The sequence below is a fragment of the Carya illinoinensis genome, chromosome 14, assembly GCF_018687715.1.
Source record: "Carya illinoinensis cultivar Pawnee chromosome 14, C.illinoinensisPawnee_v1, whole genome shotgun sequence".
Lineage (NCBI taxonomy): Eukaryota > Viridiplantae > Streptophyta > Magnoliopsida > Fagales > Juglandaceae > Carya > Carya illinoinensis.
The window spans coordinates 32,718,265-32,743,493 of NC_056765.1; the positions used below are offsets into that span (position 1 = coordinate 32,718,265).

The 25,229-nt window shown below is 34.3% G+C and overlaps 1 protein-coding gene across 1 annotated transcript; it reads right to left on the reverse strand.

Moving 5' to 3' along the window:
- Positions 1-18,558: 18,558 nt before the first annotated feature.
- Positions 18,559-21,142, reverse strand: LOC122294434 (disease resistance protein RPP4-like). Its single transcript, XM_043103168.1, has 6 exons — positions 20,828-21,142; positions 20,500-20,709; positions 20,170-20,379; positions 19,840-20,049; positions 19,506-19,715; positions 18,559-19,385 (listed from the first exon to the last, which is right to left on the reverse strand). The coding sequence occupies exons 1-6, from the start codon at positions 20,981-20,983 to the stop codon at positions 19,092-19,094; spliced, it is 1,290 nt and encodes a 429-aa protein (XP_042959102.1). The 5' UTR covers positions 20,984-21,142; the 3' UTR covers positions 18,559-19,091.
- Positions 21,143-25,229: the final 4,087 nt, after the last annotated feature.

Below are 25,229 nucleotides of genomic sequence, written 5' to 3' on the forward strand. Positions count from 1 at the left end.
AGATTTTCAAGATAAAAACTGTGTGATCAACTAAAAACTGTGATCAACGTCCATATTTATCCAAGTCTAATCACAAGTATCACATTGATCGTTCTCCTTAATTTCTTAGTCATGATCCAAAGGAAGATTAAAATCAAACGTATAAAAGAAGTAATTTCTTGGATTCTATCAACTCTTCCTGCATTTCATTAAAACGCGTACTTTAAGCCTATGACTGCATACGAAATGAAGATTTTGCGCAACTTCCTGCAATTCATTAAAAGTTCATGTTGACTGACTTGGCTACATTTTTAAGAGGAAGAAGAAATTCATTTTATTTAGTAGCTACTTAATTTTTTTGATTGACTATAACCAACTTTCTGACCGACCTTGTGACCTGCCTATGTCTTTACGGAGAGAGAACTTCCTGCCACACTTTCTAAATCTACTTTTTTCTTTTTAAAAATATAAACTTACGTTTTAAATAATGCATTTTTTTTTTTAAATTAAGTTTCTTGCCTATTTAAAATATGGACAATACTAGAGTGATTATTAAATGTGTTTGCCAAATATGTATATACCAATGAGTTTTTTATTTTTCATTAATCATTTTTTAAACATCTTAAACCTTTAAAAAAAATAAAAAGAATATAAATTCACTAATAGTCATTTTCTTAACCATTAAAAAAATAAAAAAAATAGATGAGTGAGCACATTTCATAGATATATTTGATAGTCATACTATCATTTTTTTTTAAAAAATATTATCACGTATATTTTGTGTACGTAAAAAATTATAAATAACAATTTTTTAAATTAAGTAAATATGGAATCTATATAAAAAAATTAATATTTTAAAAATAGATCTTACTTTTTGTTTTAAAAGATTGCTCAACGCTAACATACTTCATGACTGTATCTAACACTACTCTTTATGATAAGATGATAAGACCACGTTATGCATACTCTGAGATTATGTAACAATATTCTATTAAACTACTTATTTCAAGAGTACTACAAAATATATTTTTTGTTTCAATTTTTGACTTTGGTATATTTTTGTTTTATGCTATATTATAAGAGTTATAATTTTGTGGAAAAACAATATCAATAGGAAAGAATAGACAAAGTTTAGTTAGATTTAGCGCTCAATTATAAGAGTACCATGTATTGAAATTAGGCTTAGGTCATACGTTAGGATTAGGATATTAAGGAAAAACTTATTTTTCTTTTTTGGCCAATTGAAAGTCGTCCAACTCATCTCAAATCAGCTTATCTAATTATTACAATTTTTTCAAATTTTCACACAAAATATAATAAACAATTTAACTTTTTTAAATTTTAAAATAATAATAATATTAAAAAATAATATTATAACAATATTTTATTCAACTTTTCATCTCAACTCACTGTTCAAAACTCACATGAGTCATAATTGCGTTAATTAGGATCTTAAGGAAAAACTTCTTTTTCCTATTTGACCAATTGAAATCCTAGAATATTGCCCAATGTGAGAACAAATTAAGTCAAGATATATTCATTCGATTTACCTTATTAATATTCTTTTTAGAGAGAACAAATAATTTCTCTTTCTAAAAAGAGGATGGAGGGTTGGCTCCCATTCTCATCTCCGTTTCTTTTCCAGTATCTATTTATAAAATTTTCAGCTAATGTTTTTATTTTTCCTCTTTTCCACCAGCTACATTTTGGTCAGATCTATCGCACTTCAATGATTGACGACTTGCACGCGCGCCACCACTCAACCCCATAGTAGCAATCTACCAAGATGAAGTAAAACCACGGCAAAAATATTGGCATGTGAGGCGCATGAGGGTCTTGTTCTGCACGTAGTTGTCACGTGTCGCCGTGACAAAGTACGTTTGCTGGCTAAATGCGCTGTACAGGTAGATTCGCAACCTCCAGATCTGACCCACCCCACCTCACATTCATCGGCATGTGGTCCCCACCCACTGCTACAAATGAGCATGAAAAACTCGGTCCACTACAGTCTAATCCATACGATGCCGATCTCCCTACTATGTTTCCGCTTTCTCCACTATTTTCCAACCTTTTAATAGTGTATTTTTAGGATTTTCCTTATCAAAACACTTTGGAATGGTGACCAACACGTCAAACATTCGTCGTTATATATATGTCTTAAAATTTAAATAGAAGGGGAGATTTATATAAGAGTAATGCTACATATAGTTGTGGAGTGTGCAAGCGCCATGCAAATATTTTAAAAAAGAGTAGGATCTATTATTAAAAAATTAATTTATTTTCATGTGAGTCTCGTATTTATTTATTTTTATAAAGTAATTGCGTGTTACTTGCATATTCATGATTGCAACTAGTATTTCTTTTTATTATAATATATTAATGAGTTTCGGTGAACATACGAGGAGGAAAAAAAGTTCAATGCACGAAAATAGAGAAAATAAAGCTTTTGTGGAATTTTACAGATCAATAACCAAATATAAAAAAGGTAGTGTTGAATCTATGGATATTGGGTCTCGATTTTGGATCCTGAGATGTGTAATTTGTTTTTGTCGTTTTTTAGGCATTTTTAAAAATTAAAAAAAAAACATCATTAAAAACTAATTTTTAATCATTAAATAAAAAAATACAATCGAGACCCATTGTCGAGCTTTATAGCATTTTCCGTACAAAAAAGAATCGGGATTTAAATGAAATCAATAACTAGGTACTGGTTTTTACTTTTTCAAAGTTTGGGATCACAGTTTCAAAATTTCAGACCATAATTTTTCAATTTTACAATATCAATATTTGAGAATCATATTGCTAGCAATTAGGTATTTTTACAAATCTCTGGTTAGAAATCTAGCAAGAGGATGGACATGTAGTATACTAATTCCATGTTTGTTTTTAATTGGGTGAGGCGTCACATTAGCATGCCACATCAATATTTTAATTAAGAAAGTTTTAAAATACTAGTGCCACATCAGCTTCGATATGCCAATTGAGCATATTGATTTGCTTTCTTGTCGATGAGGGAAAAACTATTTTGATGAAATAGTAAGAATTTGTGAGTCAGCAATGAGCGTTAGGGGTGGCCAGTGGGGCCCACACTCCGCTACCTCGCCCTTGCATGGTGGTGCGGGGGAAGGGGCCGGTGTGCGACTGCAATACAAGAGTCCTACATTGTATTGCATTGACCTCCTATATAAATATTTTATTAGGTTATATTAACTTATACATTATATGCACTAACATCCAATCTCATCTTATCTCACTATTAAAATCACGCCTAGAGATTTAGCCTTGTTTGTTTTCGTAAATGAGATAAATGGATATGAAAATTAAAATATATTGTTAGAATATATTTTTTTAATATTATTTTTGTTTTAAGATTTAAAAAAAATGAATTATTTATTTTATTTTATCATGAGATTTGAAAAGATTATAATAGTTAGATAAGTTGAAATTAATTGAATTGAAAACAAACTTTATGGATTGTTGACGGTAATATTGATAATGTGCGGGCCTATACAATGAGTAGAACGGTGAAGAGATCATGAGTTCTATATAGAAGCTACCATCGAGTACCAGTGGTCGACCTGAGGAAAGTTCCAAGTCTTTGCGGTCAACTCAGAAGTCTTTCTATTATTTTAAGTCGTCGTTACTTATGCAAAGCCTACTAAATTAAGAAAAAAGTTACTATACCGTCCAATAGTTATCGTTCTATTTGACTGCTTAGTAAAATTTAATAATTAAGAAAGTAATTTTTAATATATTAATGTAATTTTTATATTTTTAAAAAATATTTAAAAATAATAAAAAAATTGAATAAAAAAATACTACTTTTACACTAACAGTCATTTGTAACGGTAAGCTGCAAGCGGCACAGTAGCTTTACTCATAAATTAACACACGTAGCAATTCCTGAGTACTTCCCACTTCTCTGCTAGATTTATTTCCATATGACAAGGGGTTTGTTTGGGAATGCCGTAGGAATTTTAAAAAATATTTAAATAGGTTTAAAAGTTCATTAATAGAAAAATTAGATTTTTTGAATGTTACAAATCAAAATACTTTTTATCTCAAATAAGTTAGAAATTACGTTTGAAGAAAAACATTATTTTAATACTTTTTTTAAAAAAGTGTTTTTCTGGATAATGTGAAATGTAATTTGAATTTTAAAAAAGCTGCTAATAAACTAAAATACTCATTCAACTTTAAGATAGTTACAACTTTCAAACTTTTAGAAATATAGTCATAACCTTTCAAAATTCAAATAATCGTCATTTCTACGCCATAAAGTATTTTTTTAATTTATTTCCAAATAAATATAACATGATTGAAAATGTTTTAAATATATAGTGTCCAAACAGTAAATAACTTTTTAATAATAGAACTTATTACTTAAGTTATAAGTTATAAGCCTAATTGAGCTGAATTATTGCGTATTTTATAGATTTAGAACCAATATATTTCAATTACTTTACTGATATTATTAATTGTTTTAAATGAAAAAATGGTTAAGAAGCATAAATCTGAGTTTGTGATTTAATTTGGTTAATATCATGGTTAATGTTTAATTTTATAACTTATAATTTAATTGGATAATAATTCTTCACATGTACAACACATTTTTAATATTCTATTTTTTAAAATTTATTTTTAATTTTCTATTTTTTTTATTGTTTGGAAGAAGCATAATTTGCTGAAAAAATGACTATGGCGTATAGGAGTTCTTGAATTGCTTGCGGAAGCTCTTGAGAAATGCATTTTCCTCGCTCCAGTGATTCGTCATCCCTAAAGACGAGAATACATTTCCATTTAAAATCAAAATAGAGATGATACGTAAAACTCTGCGAGTGTCTTTGCCACAGAAACTAAGGAAAACATCATATTTTGATCGAGGTGTCGAGGAAAAAGGGGAGGAAGAGGCTATGATTTTTTCATCTTCTTACGAACAAGATGACTTGCCTCCTTTTCTTTTCCTAGTATATTCGGAATTAGTAGATGAAGAGGCTCTTTGAGTGGCCATGAATGCAATGCGAGAGATTTAGAGGCTTAATTGTGAAAGGTGGGAATATTGGTAATTTGCGGGATTAGACAATGAGAAGAACACTGGAGATTATGAGGTGATCTGTTTGTATACATAGAAGCTAGCATTAACTTCCTGTTATCTACGTAATTTCCTGGTGGTTTCCACCCACTTGAGAACTTTTTGACTAACACAAATAATGGACACTATTTTCAAACCCAACTCAAGTCTGCATTGATTACAAGCGCGTATATATGTACGTAATTTCCAGGTGGTTTCCACCCCCTTTAGAACATTTTGACTGACACAAATAATCATGGACACTTTTTTCAAACCCAACTCAACTACTCAAGTATGCATTGATTACAAGCGCGTATATATGTACATAATTTCCAGGTGGTTTCCACCTACTTTAGAATTTTGTCAAACTTTGTTATTAAAGTTGTATTTAGTTAGGGAAAAGTGTTGAGAATGATAATAAATAATAATATAAAATAAATAAAAAGTAATAATAAAATAATAAATAATAATGTTAAATATGTAAAAGATAATAAATAATAAAAATAAAAATAAAAACTAATTCAATACCCAACGTAAACACAAATGATCATGGACACTTTTTTCAAATCCAACTCAAAGTATGGATTATGTCAATAGTGCAAGAAGAACTTTTAAAGTAGATTTTCAACGTAAAAACTGTGTGATCAACGTCCATATTTATCCAATTCTAATCACAAGTCTCATGTTCATCGTTAGCCTTAATTTCTTAGCTGTCAATGAATTGGCACACTATGGAAGATTAAAATCAAACGGGTAAAAGAAAGAAAGAACTTTAAAACGCCTACGGCCAATGAATTGGCAAAGTTATACGCAGCATTCACTTCTCCTTGACTTGGGTGTTGAGAAGTATTGAGAAGAATTATAAATAGTAATAAAAAATAAATAATAAATAATAATAAAATTATGTAGGTAAAAAGTAATAATAAAATAATGAATAGTAATGAGAAGTATTGAGAGTATAACTCTCAGTACCTAAACACAATCTTAATGATACTTGACTTGGTTTGCATTTGGATAGTAAGTGATATCAAATTGGAACCAATTTTTCTTACCGACATTGTGGAATTGCTGTCTTTAGGGAGAGAAAACTTCCCTGCCGACACTTTCTAAACCAACATTTAAAAAAAAAAAAAAAACTTGCATTTTAAATTAAGTCTCTTGTATATTTAAAATATTATCACATATCTTTCGCGTACATCGAAAATTTTACATATTTTTTTTTGAAATTAAATAAATACGAAATTTACATAAAAAAAACTAAAAGATACTAATTAATATTTTAAAAATAGATCTCATTATTTTTAAAAGGACTGTATGCCACTTACATACTTCACGATTGTATCTAACGTTACTTTTTATTTATCTATTTAATTTTTATATAGGGGTGGAAGGTTTCGACTCCAGATTTTTCATTTAAAGAACCTGGTGGTCATATGCCATCAATTGGTCTCTTGGCTAACGTTACTCTTTATGATAAGATGGTAAGACCACATTATGCATACTAGATTATATAACAATATTCTATTAAACTACTTATTTCAAGATTACCACAAAATATCTATTTTGTTTCAATTTTTGGTTTTTGATAAATTTTTGTTTTATGCTATATTACAAGAGTTATAATTTTGTGGAAAAGCAATATCAATAGAAAACAATAGACAAAGTTTAGTGCGCTCAATTATAAGAGTTCATGTATTGAAATTAGGGTTAGGGCATGATTGCATTAGGATTAGGACCTAAAGGAAAAACTTCTTTTTCGTCTTTGACCAATTGAAATCCAAGAATTTTGCCCAATATGACCACAAATTAAGTCGGGATATATTTATTCGATTAACCTTATTAATAATGAAGTCATTCATATAAATTAGCAGGGGAGTCTTTTCTCTTGGTTAGCGTAACCAACGTATGCATTTAAAAACCACAACCACCTTCTAATCATCTTATGTTTAGAACATAAACTCACATCAATCATTCTCAAACTAATCATTGATAGAATTTAATACTTTTTCAACTTCTATAAAAAAACTTAAACTCATTTTAACATATTTCATACATTAAAACACATATCTTAACATATTTATATTCAAACACATCTCAATGGAAGCACATATAAAAAAGGAACACCACTCACTTTTCAAAATTTTCGAATAAAAGTTCATCGTTTTTGTAATTATCAAAGAAAAAATCATTCAATTTTTAAAATTTTCAAACAAAATCATCTACCTTTTATATATGTAAAAAAGAACATAAATCATTTTTCAAAATTTTCAAACCTAACCTTTTACTTTTCACATATGACAAAAGAAACATTATTTGCTTTTAAAAATTTTCAAACAAAATCATATACCTTTTGCATATGTTAAAAAGAGCATCAATTGAAAATTTTCCAAGTTATCATACACGTGAGAGATTACAATCAATCATCTTTCAAATTTTCAAAATTCAAACTTTAATTTTAATAATGTCGTGCACATGTAAAAAATGCAATTTGATATTTTATGAGAAAAGATTAATTTTGAGTTTTAATCCAGTTTCAAATTGTTCAAGAGATGTACAAAATTACTTTAAAAGCTTTGTTTATGAGCTTGTTCTATTTCTTGCTCATACTTGATTTTTAGTGACACTTTTTCGTATTACCGTTAAAAATCCTTTTGAGATGGAGTAGTACCGACCATCTAGCGGCGAAAGTGCTTGGACACTAAAATCCATTTGAGGTGCAATTTGATGTTTTTGCAACGATTAAAATCGCCGCAAAAACTACTATATGTTGTGGTGGAATTGGCTCCATTATGTAGACAACTTGAGGTTTGTATTTGACTCCATTGTGTAGACAACTTGAGATTGAGACTCATTTATAGTTGAATTCATTTATTATTATCAAAATCTATATGTAGATATATAATTATATAAAACTTGAAACCTTTGGTTCAACATTATTATTATTTTAAGATTTGAAAAAGTTAAATTTTTTATTATATTTTGTGCAAGAATGTGAAAAAATTATAATGATAAAATGAGATGAGATGAAATATTTTTTATATCCGAGCCGATCCTTCTATAGGGAGAGAAAACTTCCCTCTAGCCATTTTTTAAACCTACGTTTTAAATAATATGGTATTTTTTTAGAGTAATACTACTCATCATCTCAATTCTCATCATTTTCTTATCATCTCATGATGTAGCATTAAATGATTGGAAATTATTTTTTATATTTTACTTATAAACCTATCATCTAATGACTCATTATGAAATGATGAGAAAATAGATTTGGTAATGACTCATCATTCTCTCGTCTTGTCCTTAATATTTAATAGGATGATGCTAAAAATATAAATTAATTTAATAAAACTGTTGATTGACTTGGCTACATTTTCTAGAGGAATGATCGAAGAAATTCATTTTATATAGTGATCACAAATTAGTAGCTAATTGATTTTATTTTTTTTCTAATTTTTCTGACAACCAAATTAGTGTTGCACATGATAGAGAAGATGATCAAGTACTCAAATTTTAGATGTACATTTAATTAAGAATACAAAAACTTTACCTCGTAAAGCAAGATCAGATTATTTTGTCCTTCTATCGATATTGCTTGCTTAAAATTAGCGATGGGAATTGAAACATCATTCGTCAACATATCAGTACGAGGTCTACTCATAAGTCGACGTTAATTGGTCTTTGTCCTTTCGTAGTCATCATCATTAATAATGCATACAAAAACCAAGAAATTTAAAACGCGTAGGCCAATGAATTAGCACACTAAGGTTCTACGCAACTTCGCTTCTGCTTCACTTTTAATATTTTTGACTTGCGTTTAGGCAGTGAAATATCATGCTAGAACCAACTTTTCTTACCGACATTGTGGACCTCCCCATGTCTTTAGGGAGAAAAAACTACACTTTCTAAATCAATGTTTAAAAAAAAAAAAAAATTAAGTCTCTTGTCTATTTAAAATATTATCATGTATTTTTTGGATACGTGAAAAATTTTACATAATTTTTTTTAAAAATTAAATAAATACAGAATTTATATAAAAAAAATACTAACTAATATTTTAAAAGTAGATTTTACTCTTTCTTAAAAGGATTGTACAATATTTATATATTTCATAACTATATCTAATAATACTCTTTATTATAATAAGATGATAAGACCAGTATGCATACTCTGAGATTATGTAATAACATTCTATTAAACTACTTATTTCAAGAGTACCACAAATCAAATATATATTTTGTTTCAATTTTTGGTTTTGGTATAATTTTGTTTTATGCTATATTATAAGAGTTATAATTTTGTGGAAAAGTAATACCAATAGGAAAGAATAGACAAAGTTTAGTTAGATTTAGCGCTCAATTACAAGAGTTCATGTATTGAAATTACGCTTAGGTCATAATTGCGTTAGGATTAGAATTTAAAGGAAAAATTTCTTTTTCTTTTCCTCTTTGACCAATTGAAATCTAAGAATATTGTCCAATGCAACCGCAAATTAAGTCTGGATATATTAACTTTATTAATAATGAAGTCATTCGTACAAATTAGCAGCAGAGTCTTTTCTCTTGGTCAGCGTAGACAGCATATTTCCAGGGTGCCTTGGGTTCCACCCACTTTAGAACTTTTTGACCGAATAATGAAGATATTCTTATCTGTAAAGAATATGACAGCATTGGGATTAGTTTGGTTATTTTAATTTTTAAAATTTTAAAAATATGTAATTTTTTAATTTTTAATTAATCATTCAATATTTAAAATTTATATTAAATTAATTATTACATTTTTTATAATAATAAAATATTATTATTTTTTATTATTTATATTTCTTTAATTAATTTTTTTAATATTTTTTTATTTTATTTTCATAATATTCAATAATCTCTAACAATTATATTCATTTTTATTTTCACAATCTAACAATCTATAATATAATAATCTCATACGTACATAGATAGTAAAATCTCATATTATATAAATAAAAATCTAATATGTACCATCTATAAAAATTCCATATGTATAATATAATAATATGAAATGTGGGATGAATGTGAGACAAGAAATAATAAAATACTAATTTGAAGAAGTTATAGTTGTTTTCATATATATATGGAATGTGGGATAGATTTACTGTAGCTAATAGTTCATATAAAAAGTGTTTAGTTAATTTAATGTGGATTTAATTTCATCAATATTCTTTAAAATATGAAAAGCATTGGCCTTTAGCTAATCCAATGCCAGTGTTCTGAGAAAAGTTAATCCTACTGATCAAGGATCTATATTCGAGGATGGATTTCGATAATTTTTTAAAAAAATTATTTTTTAATTAGTAATTAAGAGAATAATTTTTAATAATATTATAATTTTTTTAAATATATTTAAAAAATTTAAAAATAATAAAAAAATTAAAAAAAAAACAATTGGTCTTGTCAGGATCGCCTTTCCGCCTTCAAGGGGATAGAGATAATCACGCCATACCATGTGCACAACTAATACTGTTAAATTAGATTTTTAACATAAAAACTGAGTGTGAATATCTTCAACGTCTATATTTATCCAAGTCTAATCCCAAGTCGCGCATTCATAATTCTCCTTAATTTCTTAGTCATGATTTAGAAAGAGATTAAAATCAAAAGCGTAAAAGAAATAATTTCTTTGAATGACATGGAAATGTTATGTCAATTCTCCTTTAAATTTATTAAAGGGTATCGTACAAGTAATTCAAAATTTAAAGATAAATCATTTCAAGGCAGTTCTTCTAGGATCAACAGTCCCTAAAATCCCGTCGCGGCTTCTGCTAACGGTAATTAAAATAAATAAATAAAAAAACTGAAACTTCGAGTTTGTGTAAGATAGGAAAGGGCATTGAAGGATGAAACTTTAATTTTATTGGGTCAACAGAGTTTTTTTATATTAGATTTAAATACCAAACGGGTCTTCCAGCTAAAATGGGACCTCCAGGTTATGGAATGCCGCATTGATCAGAAAGTGGAAGGAAGCAGAGCTGCGCACAAGAAGCGCGGTACGTACTTAATAATTTCAAGATTACATATTTTATTAGGGGGAAGGTTCAGCATGCGCAGCTCCACTTTAGTAACTTTTTGACCACTACGTCTGAATTTAATGATCATTTTACTGCCCTACATCTTTAGTCCTACAAGAGCTGAGAAGAACAGTACTACTGAAGAGACCTGAGCTGGAAAGTTCCAAGTAGATCATGCAACATCAAGATCTATCCAGGCAATTGTCAGGCCATCAAAAGTCTGCATTATTGTAGTCATCGTTGTTATTCATGCAAATTCTGCAAATAGACTTGGAAGTCTTCTAACCGCTAATCACGCCATATTTATAATAAAATAAAATAAAAAATTTAAGAATGAATATCGTGATTATGAGTATTGCCTTTTGGAAAAGAGCTATAATATTATATATAAAATAATGGACTTGCATGGAAGTCGTTGTTAATTTGTTGCAGGTAATTTCTAGCTGGCTTCCAACTGCTTATAAAAACGTTAATAATGGGCTTGCCCACAATTAGGCTCAGTTGCCCTATTCATATTGGGCCTGGCCCAACGGCCCAATCTGAAATTTAGATTGGCCCACCCCTATTTAAAAAACTAAAAATAATAATGTAAAAAAATAATTCAAAAAATCTAAAATACTGTAAAAAATAAGTTACAAAACTAAAATTTTAATACAATGACTAAATCAAACTACAAATCACAAATGATAAAATTAAATTTAAAACTACAAATCACAATAAATTTAAATTTACAGCATCAAAATATTAAAATGAAATAGCCACAATGGCACAATTCCCTGCATCAGTCTTGAGTCTTGACAGTCCATACTCCATGTATTTGAATCGATGACTCGATAGTGATTTCTATTTTTTCTCAATGAAGTTTTATTGATCAATGCACTATCTTTTTCTTTTTCTTATAATAGGTATCTATAATAATGCACTATAGAATTAGGTACTGTACTATTGTGACGGCAAAGTGAAAAAGAAAAAGAAATAAAATCTTAATATGACAAATAGTAATCATGAACTCACCTCCACGTCAAACTCTGACTAGTTTTGTATGATGGTAATCATGGTATTGAGTTTCTCACCAATAAAGGGGTCATCCCACGATGCGTCCGTCTAAGTAGTCACTCACCCACAATTAGTCTAGGCAATTTGTTGTCCTAAGATCTTACTACTATTCACAAAATTCTCATCTCATCTTACTTTCCAATCATCTTCTAAACCGATATATGTGACTGCAGTTTCCTCTACCCAAATTCTAGAATTTGGGTAGAGGGTAATTAATAATAAAAAAATAATAAGAATAAATAAGCGAATCTAGACAGAAACCATTTAAAACCATATTTCACAAGTAATAGCACTCATTAATTCTTTGTCTTCCACAATGTTAATAGTAAATTACTCATTTACTCATTAAGTGGTGTCACTTGAGCACTACAGTTTGTTTTCACCAGAACAGAGATTCTCAAACAGCTGAAATTCCTCTTTCTTTGCAACCCCTACTTTTCTCACTAATTTACCTTCATTGAGGATCATAGAGGTTAGCAGTTACTATGCATCCCATTCCTCTGCAATAACTTTTAGATTCATCGAATCTCAATTCAGCCAACTTAACCTACAGGGACATGTTGGAGGGCATTTTCTTAGTGAACTCTCTCAGATGTAAATAATAAAAAAGAACAAAGCATTGTACCTTGACTATAAGGTGTTGTTTGGTCTTCCTACTATACTGATGTTGTGAAAACTCCCACAACAGATATAATCGGGAAATATTTCTCACCACAGCCAACCTGCCTAGCTCACTTGGCTATAAAGAGCTTCCAATCCTTGGATTACAACCAATGCATAATCAGAGGGCAGCTCACAATATCTATGTATTAAATGTACCCAGTAATCACCAGCTTCTAGCATGCACACAATAGACTTCAAAACGACACTTGAAGATACAACAACCTCAAGACATCTCATGATCATATTGGTTGGTTCTTGTGCTGGCTTGAGAAAATAAAATGAATCGACATTTCATTGAACATGGAACTTGGCGTTTACCCTCTGCGGATATTTTTTTTTTTTTGAAGGAATGCAATAAAAGGGCTGTCTTGAAAATCTATATAGAAACTAATGGCTATAAGATCTGTCCCATTTTGCTTCCTTCTCAACCCATCTAAGTATTGATACCGTTACATTGATAAAGCAAGAACATTTTTCATGAGACTTATTTTACTCAGTAGCCATACACATGGATCAAGTTAACATCCATACATCCACCACACAAAATTTGGACTAATAGATATGATCTTACACAAATAGTTAGAAAATTAATATATACATATAGAAAGGGATGATAACAATACAAATTTATATCTTCTCATCCCCACTTCAATGAATCCATTAAATTACTTTGATAACGTTTACCAATCTCCATCGTTCAAAAGTAGGAAAAAAAGAAAAAAAAGAATAATAGATATAAAAAAACTAAGAGGCAGAAAAATCCATTGCTGATCTTTAAACCCAGACTTAAGTTGTTTAAAAAATCAAAACAGATCCAAGGAAATAGCATTTTTGATGATACATGGTAATCATACTAACCTGGCTACAACCTCTCTTTCCAATCATGATTACATCACCCACATTTATATTTTTCATCTTGCAAGTATTTTGCAAAAGCCTTCAAACAATAATAAACAATAAACAAAAAGAATAAAAGACAAACAAGAGAATCTAAACAAAAGCCAATTAAAACCATAATTTACTAGTAATAGCACTCACTAATTCCATGCCTTCCATTATGTAAATAGTAAATTTCTCATTTTGTATGTGGTGTAACTTGAGCATTGTAGTTTGCTTTCACTGGAATAGAGATTCTCAGTCAGTTGCAACTCCTTTTTCTTTGCACCCCAAACTTTTGAGGATCACAGAGGTTGGCAACTACTATGCATCCCATTACGACACAACAACTTTTAGATTCATTGACTCTTAATTCAACCACATCAACCTATGGGGACATGTTGGAGGGCATCTTCTAAGGATCTATTTGGGAACACAATTGTTATCAGATGCTCCCATACTACTTCACTACAATTGACAAACTATTTACTATTATTTACAAACTCTTTCACTATTATTCACAGATCATTTGAGATATTTTTAATATCCAAACGGAGATTTGGTGAACTCTATTAGATGTGAATAATGAAACAGCTTGCCCACACCTAGAAGCCTTGAAATCCACCAAGATCTATCAAAATTGCTTTCTTCATTTGGTTCAAACCTGTGACAATTCAATATTAATTAGAGCTTCTCCAAACCAACACATTATGCCTAGATTTGCTTGAAGCTCATTCAGGTCTAAGACTTTTTAGGACCATATGCAGAATTAGAGTCTGATTGATAGGAAAATGAAATAGTCAATGTGCATAAATTGGGTTCTTATAATATTCATTGAGCTAACTACTAGGCTTTTCATCAATTAAAATATTGGAAAAAATTGATTATCATATGTAGTTTTAATGTGTGTCAATACTCTATTAACCGACTATGATAGGGTATTCAAGAGATCCTTGCTCTCCTATAAAGATTTTACATGAATTTGCAGTCTCTCAAATTAAACAATCTCTTATATAATAATATTTTCTGGCTCCCCTTAACTAAAAACTCGTGGTGCTTAATTGAGCCAACAAACCAATTGGAAAGTTGACACTGCATGAGATCTGACTCCCAACTTGTAAAAAAAATGGCTAACATCTTCTATACCCAAACGAAATAATCCCAAGCCAATACTCAAAAGGACTCAGCTTTAAGAGAATGCTCCTGTTGAATCTGGAAGTACATGCTCATGAGGTCAATCGCCGATCCAAATTACATCGTCAGCTTCTTGGATTGGATGGAGTCCAAGTGCCTCGAGCTCCAAGATGAGCAATGTACATTAGATTTTTCAGTTTCTTGGTACATTCTTTAATCCTTAGGAAGAACCAAGTATTTTAGATTTTGTGAACAATTTCTTGGTATGTCCTCTAATCCTTTGGAGTATTGGATCTTGGAGGACAAGCTTGGTGTCGTCTTGAACAGGTCTAAAAGGGGATTTTGGTTAGTGGACTTTCTATAAGCCACTTTGGACATTGCAATCATTGTTATTGTTAGTGTCGGTGGTTGTTGGTTTCATTGATAGTTCTGAAACTTCCATTAATACCTCTCTCTCTCTCTCTCTCTCTCTCTCTCTCTCTCTCTCTCTCTCTCTCTATATATATATATATATATCAACAAAATGTGCACGCGACACTCACACCAGCCCTCTATACTCCTCCCTCTGTCACAGCTTTTACAAGATGCATTTGACATTCAAAACTTATTGATTTTCTCGTTGCTATAATGCTGGTGCAAAAGGTATACAAAACAATAAAATAATGAGAGAAAAGTTTGTTTTAAGACGCGTTACAATATCGCTTTCCTTAAGATAATATTCGCTCTCATTAATATCGATATGCATATGAGTTACAAGCGAATTTGCCTTTAAAATATAATAAAGTCTAAAACAAGTTTGTTTGTCTAACTGCATTATGCACATGCAAAATTAATCCCAAATACTTTCAGATTTTACTATTCAACCAAAAGATTAGAAATCTACAGAAACGCTTCAGACCGGTCGGGCTGTTAATCACACAAAAACAGCCCGCCAATCATCTTATGCCACGTAGGAAAAAGGACTAAAAGGTTAGTAGACCGTGAAGCAGGGAATCAGAACGTTTGCTCGGCATTTTCTCCCTTCCGGCACCATCATCCACTTCCTCCGACCACTTTCTCGGCGTTTTCTCCCTTCCGGCACCATCGTCCACTTCCTCCGACCACTTCTTCCGGACCGGCACCATCATCCACTTCCTCGGTGTTTTCTCCCTTCCGGCACCATCATCCCACGATCGCGAGCCATGGGTTTTCTCCCTTCTTCCATTTGTCTCAGCCCGACGCCGACGGACGGCCAAAATCGCAGCCCATCGCCGACGAAAGTATCTCAGCCCGACGCCGACCGGTCCTAAGGATTTCTCGGATTTTATAGAGATTTGCGCCGTCGTTCCTGTGCTATGTTTTCTTCAGTTTTGGTCTTCTAAAATCGGTCTTCAGTTTTGGTCTTTGAGAAGCAGTACGTTACTCCTCTTCGCCATGGCATTCGAAAGCACCGGCACCTTCATCGGCGCAGACTGATGGTGGTGCAAGTTCCTGCCCAGCAACGACTGCGAGTACTCCCTCTCCGACGGTCCCGGGATCGATGGAATCGCTTTCGTTGACGACGAAGACGTGGATGATGTTAAAGGCTTGCGGCACAGGACTGGTCCCTCACGGAGGGTCTGGTAGCGCAATTGATCGGCTTGGGGTAGCACGGAGAGGATTTCGGATTCCATCGATTGCCCGAAATTCAAGCGGCGATGGTGATCATGGTGGGTATCGGAGTGGTTAGGTTCGGTAAAATCAGCGGTCCAGAAGACTTCTGCTTCGTTGAGCTCGTGTTCTCCGGGCGATTCAGTGGATGATGGTGCCGGAAGGGAGAAAACGCCGAGGAAGTGGTCGGAGGAGGGTGAACGGCAGTGACGGTGCCCGGGCCCAGTGAACTCCATTTTGATTGGGTCTGACAGAGTCCCCAAGTAACAGAAAGAGAGTGCAAAAGAGAGAAGTAACAAAAAGATTGGGTGAATCGTGGTTTAGACATAAAAAGCATGAGACGCGTACGTGGCAGCCAATTACTTCCATTACATTACTTCACCTCAGGTGTTAAGGAATGCCATAATTCTTATTAAACTAGTTTTCTTAATGTATCATATATTTCATCCGCCTGATATCGTTGCAGCGGCAGCTGGATATCCACCGTCACCATCGTCGATGTCCACCATCTCATCCAATTCTGCAATGTCGTATTACTCAGCTGAGAATGAGGCTTCTCATAGCCTATGTCGAGCTTTGCAATGACGCCCCATCGACGATGTCCAAGATTCAAAAAGTGAAAATGTTAAAGAAAGGGAGGGTAATTTAGCATCAAATGATGAGGGTAGTAGCGACATGGGACCCTAGCTTGGATGGATACTTCAAGTATTTAGTTGATAGCGAGCTCGTCTTCGACACTGAGGAGCACATTGTCAATGAATCCAGTGACGTTGCCTACGCCCGTTTCAGAAAAAACTGGATTGGAACAATTAGAAGGTCTTGCAAAAGATCTAGAGTGGCTTAGAGAACAGGGGTTTGTGATTCCTGAACCTAGAAGTAGCAATTCGGGAGTTTCTCATGCCAAGTATTTGAACGAACTTGCATAGAAAAGTGTCCTGTTGTTCCTTTGCCATTTCTACAATATATATTTTTCATATATAGCAGGAGGTCAGGTGATAGCAAGGCAGGCTTCTAAGAAGCTCCTAGAAGGAATGGAGCTAGAATTTTACAGATGGGAAGGGGGATTTTAACTTAAACAATTTCCAAGATGGTTTTCTATCTTCTGCCCTTATTGTTGGACTTCTTGTAGCTCCCTCAATATTTGTATCCTTGGCAAGGAGCCACAATCCTTTTAGGCTTATTGAAGTTGGGTTATCTGTTTGGATAGTTGCTGCAGCTGGGTGTGGTAGTTCATTTGACTTTCGGTCCATTGCAATCTGTCGCATGCTGGTTAGTGTTGGAGAGGCTTCTTTCGTAAGTCTTGCTGCCCCATTTATAGATGACAATGACCCTGCTGCTCAGAAAATAGCATGGTTTGCAACAATTTACGTGTATATACCAACTGGGGATGGTGTAGGCTATGTTTATGGTGGACTTGTCAGAAACCATTTGAATTGGCGTTATGTGTTCTTTAAAAAAGGCATTTTGTATACTTCCATTTGCTATGTTGGGTTTTATGGTGAAGCCTTTGCAATTAAAGGGTTTTGCCCCTGTTGAGCCAAGAAAAGATTTGACAAAACTGAAAGTTGCGGGGCCTGTTGCTGTTCGTGGAGGGATACTTCAGGACATGATTTCTATGGGAATGGTACCGCTGGGGTTGTCGATGTATCTCGCTTCTGCATCTGTGTGGTCTTGGGCAACGAAGGTCAACCACTGAAGACTCTCTTTTGTAGACGGAAAAAGCTAAACGTAGTCCATTTCGGGCACCCCTCGTGCACGAAATCTATATGGCTGCCGGGTTTAATGAAACGGTGCGCACGGAATGAACTAAACGAAGATAAAAATCCATTCCTCCCAAACGTTTGAAACGGTGCGTACCGAAATGATCTCATCTTCTCCACGCTGTGCAAAATCGATTTGAAGCCCATCTTCTTCGCAGCACCTCTTCTCTGTTGTATAGCAGTTAACAAGAACTAATAACATTCCTATTGGGTTCATAATTCTCCAAACGGATCCCTTTTTTTACTCCTCAATGATCCTCTAGCTAACAACACACGATTCCAGCCGGAGAAGATCCTTACCACCAAGAGATACCTTTTCTTTTCCTTTTTTTCCCCTGAACCACCCCTTCCTGATAATAATGGCACATATAATAATGACCAATGAAAATAATAACTGAAGACAATTTTGTGGAGATGAAGTCGAATTTGGGTAATCGAAGGAGGATATGAATCTTGAGTTCGACAGTGCGTGGGATTAATGGGCGAGCCTAGCATTGTGCAAGAAAGCAGCAGAGCAAGGAATGGAAGCAATGCAGGCGAAAATCCCCATCCCGGTGACCAAAGAAATCCCAGCAACCAGCAAGTCTAGTATAGGTTGCAAAATAAAACCCACCATCTTCCTTAATTTTTGCGTTTTCAGTTATTGGTTTATGGGGTATGATTTAGATCTAGAAAGACTTTGGATAGGGTATTTTGATGCAAGGGTTCCAAATCCAAAGTACTCTGTGGAAAGGACAAGGATCAGTCACGGCTAATTTATAAGGCTAGAGAGTTGAAAGGAACGAGAGAACATGTTTTGGGAATTGAAAAGGTTTTCATTTTTGGCATGAACGAAGCGGCACCATGTATCACGAATAATTCACCCTTCAAGATTTTGCGAAGGAAAAAGCTAATGATTTTTCAACTGACGACGGATGGCGAGAAGTGACAGTGGGAGAAACCAACGATTTTTTGATTGAGAACGTGACTGCGAAACCCAGATCCGAGGTCGATTGAGCATTTGGGTGCCAGACATTCTTAATTCTTGTAGTCGTTTGAGCACTTTGATGGATGAGTGGAATTTACACAAGCTTCTAAAGTATGAAAAGTCTATTTTCTCAAGATTTGGGGCTTCACTCAAATCTGGTATTTCAATCAAGTTCTCAGAAAAGCTCAGATCTAATTCCTTCAAATTGGGTAAAACCTGTTATAAACAAACAAGTTGTTATAAATTAGATAAAAATATGAATATATTAACTTATTTGGAAAAGATATGAAGAGGATTATTAAAATGAATGCGTATTTATACGAGCGAAAAACTTACCGCCAACCCCTTCCATAGTTGTTTGATTCGGGTGCAAGACATTCTTAATTCTTGTAGTCGTTTGAGCCCTTTGATGGATGAGTGGAATTTATACAAGCTTTCACAGTATGAAAAGTCTATTTTTTCAAGATTTGGAACTCCACTCAAATCTGGTGTTTCAATCAAGTTCTCACAACAACTCAGATCTAATTCTTTCAAATTGTCAAAAACCTGTTATAAACAAACAAGTAGTTATAAATTAGATCAAAATATGAATATATTAACTTCTTTGGAAAATATATGAAGGGGAATTATTAAGAAGATCAATACGTATTTATACGAGTGAAAAACTTACCACCAACCCCTTCCATGGTTGTTTGATTTGGGTGCCAGACATTTCTAATTCTTGTAGTCGTTTGAGCCCTTTGATGGATGAGTGGAATTTACACAAGCTTTCACAGTATGAAAATTCTATTTTCTCAAGATTTGGGGCTCCACTCAAATCTGGCATTTCAATCAAGTTCTCACAACACATCAGATCTAATTCCTTCAAATTGGGTAAAACCTGTTATAAACAAACAAGTTGTTATAAATTAGATAAAAATATGAATATATTAACTTATTTGGAAAAGATATGAAGGGGATTATTAAGATGAATGCATATTTATACGAGCGAAAAACTTACCACCCACCCCTTCCATAGTTGTTTGATTCGGGTGCCACACATTTTTAATTTTTGTAGTCGTTTGAGCACTTTGATGGATGGGTGGACCTTACACAAGCTTCCACAATATGAAAAGTCTATTTTCTCAAGATTTGGGGCTCCACTTAAATCTGGTATTTCAATCAAGTTCTCACAATAATTCAGATCTAATTCCTTCAAATTGGGTAAAACCTGTTATAAACAAACAAGTTGTTATAAATTAGATAAAAATATGAATATATTAACTTATTTGGAAAAGATATGAAGGGGATTATTAAGAAGAATACGTATTTCTACAAGTGAGAAACTTACCACCAACCCCTTCCATAGTTGTTTGATTTGGGTGTTAGACATTCTTAATTCTTGTAGTCGTTTGAGCACTTTGATGGATGAGTGGAATTTACCCAAGTTTCTACAGTATGAAAAGTCTATTTTTTCAAGATTTGGAGCTCCACTCAAATCTGGTATTTTAATCAAGTTCCCACAAGCACTCAGATCAAATGTCTTCAAATTTTCAAAAACCTGCTATAAACAAGTAGTTATAAATTGGATCAAAATATGAATATATTAACTTATTTGGAAAAAGACAGGAAGGGAGATTATTATGAAAAATATGTATTTATAAGTGTGAGAAACTTACCATCAACTCTGTCCTTAGTTGTTTGATTCTTGTGCAAGACATTCTTAATTCTTGTAGTTGTTTGAGCACTTTGATGGATGGATGGACATCAGACAATTTTTTACATTTTGTAAAGTTTATTTTCTCAAGTTTTGGGGCTTTTGTCAAATTTGGCATTTCAATCAAGTTCTCACAATCTCTGAGATTTAATTCTTTCAAATTGGATAAAACATGTTATAAACAAAACAAGTAGTTATAAATTTGATTAAAATAAGAATATATTAACTTATTTGGAAAAAGATAGGAAGAGAGATTATTAAGATGAATGCGTATTTATATGAGCAAAAAACTTACCATCGACCCCGTCCATAGTTGTTCGATGCGGCTATTAGGCATCTCTAGTACAATAAGATTTTTTGGTTAGAAACTGCTCGGCCAGGATTTCGAAGGATATTCACACCATTGTAGGAACTGCAACTTATCGCTTGGCATGTATTCTAAAGGATTTCCAGACCATTTTATATATCCAAAATCACAGAAATAAAGTAATCTCAAATTTCTCAATGCTTCGGCATTAATTATTTCGCTATGATTTGCTCTAAGAATACCACCAAACATGAGGTCCATGCCTATGCCTTCAATTGCATCAGTTCCCTAGTAACCAAGAAGAATGGATTAGCAAGAATTAGGATGAAAATATACCTTTTTATATTAATCTCTACACTAATCAACTTACAGTATCATTCTTCAGTACGTGAAAGACATCTTCATGATGAAACAGCCTACTACGTCGTCCAGGTTCTCGAGGACATTCACGGCGAACTATTTGCCGACCCATTTCTTTTAGCAAATCATGCATGGTCAACCTTTCTTTAAAGTATACGTCATCTTTTGATGTGCTTACGAGTGACTTATAGATGAGAACCTCAATGATGTCGGCCGAATATATTTTCTTAAAATTTACATATATCCATTGATCAGAAAAACATGCCACATCCAAAAACAATTTTTTCTATGTGAAGAATAATGAAGACTGTAATATATTCATTTATCTTGCATTACATGGAGTGCAATATTCTATTTATAGAGAGATGCAGTACTGCACTAATTCAAGCCTGCGTACAAGCAGGTGATATGCGTTGGTGTTTTTAGACACAGCTGGGAATCGTTACAACCGAAAGATTCCTTTGTACAATTATATTCAAAACAGAAAATACAGAATTACAGAGAGGACATTCTAGAGGATTCTGCTGGTAGAGATGAGCAAGGATCATGTTGTGGAGCTGACTTGGAGTCTTGCGCAGAGGAGGTCTTGCGTGGAGCTGACTTGGAGACAGCAGTGCTGGTATTGCTTTCACCCTCTCGTGAGTCCAACAGGGGCACCATGGTGAGACTCGTCCGTAATTGCAGAAAGCGTGAGGAGGCCAATGGTTTGGTCAGGACATCTGCAAGTTGATCACGAGAAGAGATGAAGGCAACATTAAGTGTTTTGGCTGATACACGATCTCAGACAAAATGGAAGTCAATTTCCATATGCTTGGTGCGTGAGTGAAGGACAGGGTTCGCAGAGAGATATGTTGCGCCAGGATTGTCGCACCATAGTGTAGGAGGCAGAGGCAGAAAAATTCCAAGGTCTTTGAGGAGAGACTGAATCCATAGAAGCTCTGCAGTGGTATTAGCAAGGGCTTTATACTCTGCTTCCGTGCTAGAACGGGCAACAATTTTTTGCTTCTTTGAGCCCCACGAGAGAATGTTTGAGCCAAGAAAAACACAAAACCCGCCAGTGGAACGACGGTCATCGGGGCACCCTTCCCAATCGGCGTCCGAGAATGCATGCAGTGAATATTTTGAACATGGTCGAATATGAAGACCAAAATTTGCAGTGTGCTTGAGGTACCTCAAAATCCTTTTTACAGCTTGCCAATGGGGGAGCTTGGGAGCATGCATAAATTGAGCAACTTTATTAACAGCAAAAGCCACATCAGGACGTGTAAGGGATAGTAACTGAAGACTCCCAACAGTGCTTCGGTAAAGGGTTGGATCAGTGAAGGCAGGGCCATCTGTGAGAGACAGGTGAGTTGAGGTGGACATTGGCGAGGTGATGGGTTTGGCAAGATCCATGTTTGTGCGCTTGAGAAGGTCACATACATATTTGGTTTGGGATAGATGAAGTCCCGTGGAAAGGAAATTAATTTCAAGACCAAGAAAAAAACGCAATGGTCCAAGATCCTTGACTGGGAAAGACAAACTGAGGGAGTGAAGCACTGAGGAGATGGCGTCCGAATGTGACCCAGTGAGAATTATGTCGTCTACGTAGACAAGAAAAAATAAGGTAACAGAATCATTCTTGTAAATAAACAGGGAAGGGTCGGCATGAGAGGATGAAAAACCGAGATCAAGTAGATGAGCACTTAACTTGGAGAACCAAGCTCTGGGAGCCTGCTTAAGGCCATAGATAGCCTTATTTAATCGGCACACATGGGTTGGGAAGTCTGGATTGATGAATCCAATCGGCTGAGTCATGTAAACTTGCTCATGGAGATCACCATGCAAAAAAGCGTTGTGAATATCAAGTTGCCAAAGACTCCATCCTTCGCTAACAGCAATGGTGAGTATGGTTCGAATAGTTGTCGGTTTGACAACTGGGCTGAAAGTCTCGGAGTAGTCAATTCCGGCTTGTTGATGGTAGCCCTTGGCAACCAAGCGAACCTTCCGTCGCTCAACCGAACCATCTGCAAGACGTTTTGTCCTAAAAACCCATCGACAGCCAACAAGGTTAGTAATACCAGAGGAGGGAACAAGGGACCATGTATTGGTGTTTAGGAGTGCTTGAAATTCCTCAGTCATGGCATTTCGCCATTCTGAATATTTGGCAGCCTCGGTGTAGGAGGTGGGGTCTTCGGGTGTGGTGGAAACAGAGGTAAGATAGCTGCGTGGTGGTGGCCATAATATGGTGCCATCGGTGAACTGTCGGGGATGAAGAGAATTTGTTTTTGAACGAGTAACAATTGGAGATGGAGAGGAAGAGATATCTGATGCAGAGGAAGGAGAGACTGCAGAAGTGTTAGGTGAAGAAGATGATGAGCTGTCGGGAGAAGAAAGAGGGTCACTAGGCTCAAGGGAAGCAGAAATAGGTGAAGAAGTCGTGGGTGAAGTTGACTCAGTGGGCTGCATAGGAGGAGAGTCCGTGAGTGAGAGACTTGAATGGACAGCAGGTTGCGTGGGCTGACTGGGCATATGAGACACAAGAGGGGGGCCCAGAAGTGACGGAAGAGTAGTTGTGGAGGATTTTGGAATGGGGGGGCAGTTTGAAAAAGGAAAGAAAGTTTCGTCAAAAACAACATCACGGGAGTAGTATATGCGATTAGTGGGGACATGGAGACACCTGTAACCTTTATGAGAATTACTGTAACCCAAGAAAAGGCATTGAGAAGAATGAAGGTCAAGTTTGTGTCGGTTGTAAGGCCGTAGATGGGGCCAACAAGCCGTACCAAAGACTCGAAGAAAGGTATAATCTTGAGATTTTAAAAACAGCTTCTCAAAAGGAGATTTGTTTTGAAGAAGGGGAGTAGGAAGTCGATTGATTAAATAAATTGCAGTGTGAAAGGCATCGGCCCAAAAAAGTTGAGGTAACGATGCTTGGGCCATAAGGGCGAGGCCTGTCTCAACAATATGGCGGTGTTTGCGTTTCACGGCCCCATTTTGTTGATGAGTGTGGGGACAAGATAAACGGTGTGAAATGCCTTGCTTTTGAAGAAGGTTGTGAAGGGAACGATATTCACCGCCCCAATCACTTTGAATTGAGAGAATTTTGGCATTAAACATTAATTCAACATGTTTTTGGAAATTGATAAAAACACTCAGAACATCAGATTTTTGAACTATGGGAAACCACCATGTATATCGTGTAAAATCATCTAGGAAGTAAACATAATATTTAAAACCTTCTCTAGAAATTACAGGGGCAGGGCCCCATACATCGGTGTAAATGAGTTGAATGGGTCTTGTGGAATGCTGATGTGTAGATCTGAAGGGGAGTTGAGTGCTCTTGGCTTGTCGACAAGCTGGACAAACTGGAGAGATAGAGCTAGCAAAAACAGGAAGATTATTTGACTTGAAAACGATGGACAAGTTGAAGAGATGGATGCCCGAGACGTGCATGCCACTGTGAGGAAGAGGTGCGCTCACCAACAAAAACTTGAGAAGGAGAAACTGACTCGGATTGCTGAAAGGAGTAAAGGCCATTAAGCATTGGACTACGAAGAAGAGGGGCTCTCATCTTGGAATCCTTCACAAGAAAAAAGGAGCTGTGAAACTCAAAAAAGACAGAATTATCACGACAAAATTGACTAACCGAAATTAAATTTTTGGTTATGTGAGGAACATGTAATAAATGCTTGAGAAGAAATGAACGAGAAGAGGA

What these genes read in the sequence shown, in the direction of transcription:
- LOC122294434 (XM_043103168.1), bottom strand. Translation starts at nt 20,983, where the DNA reads ATGCCAAATTTGACAAAAGCCCCAAAACTTGAGAAAATAAACTTTACA. An exon ending in AACTATGGAAGGGGTTGGTG is followed by an intron (nt 20,380 to 20,499) that starts GTAAGTTTCTCA and finishes TGTTTATAACAG; the next exon opens with GTTTTACCCAATTTGAAGGA. An exon ending in AACTATGGAAGGGGTGGGTG is followed by an intron (nt 20,050 to 20,169) that starts GTAAGTTTTTCG and finishes TGTTTATAACAG; the next exon opens with GTTTTACCCAATTTGAAGGA.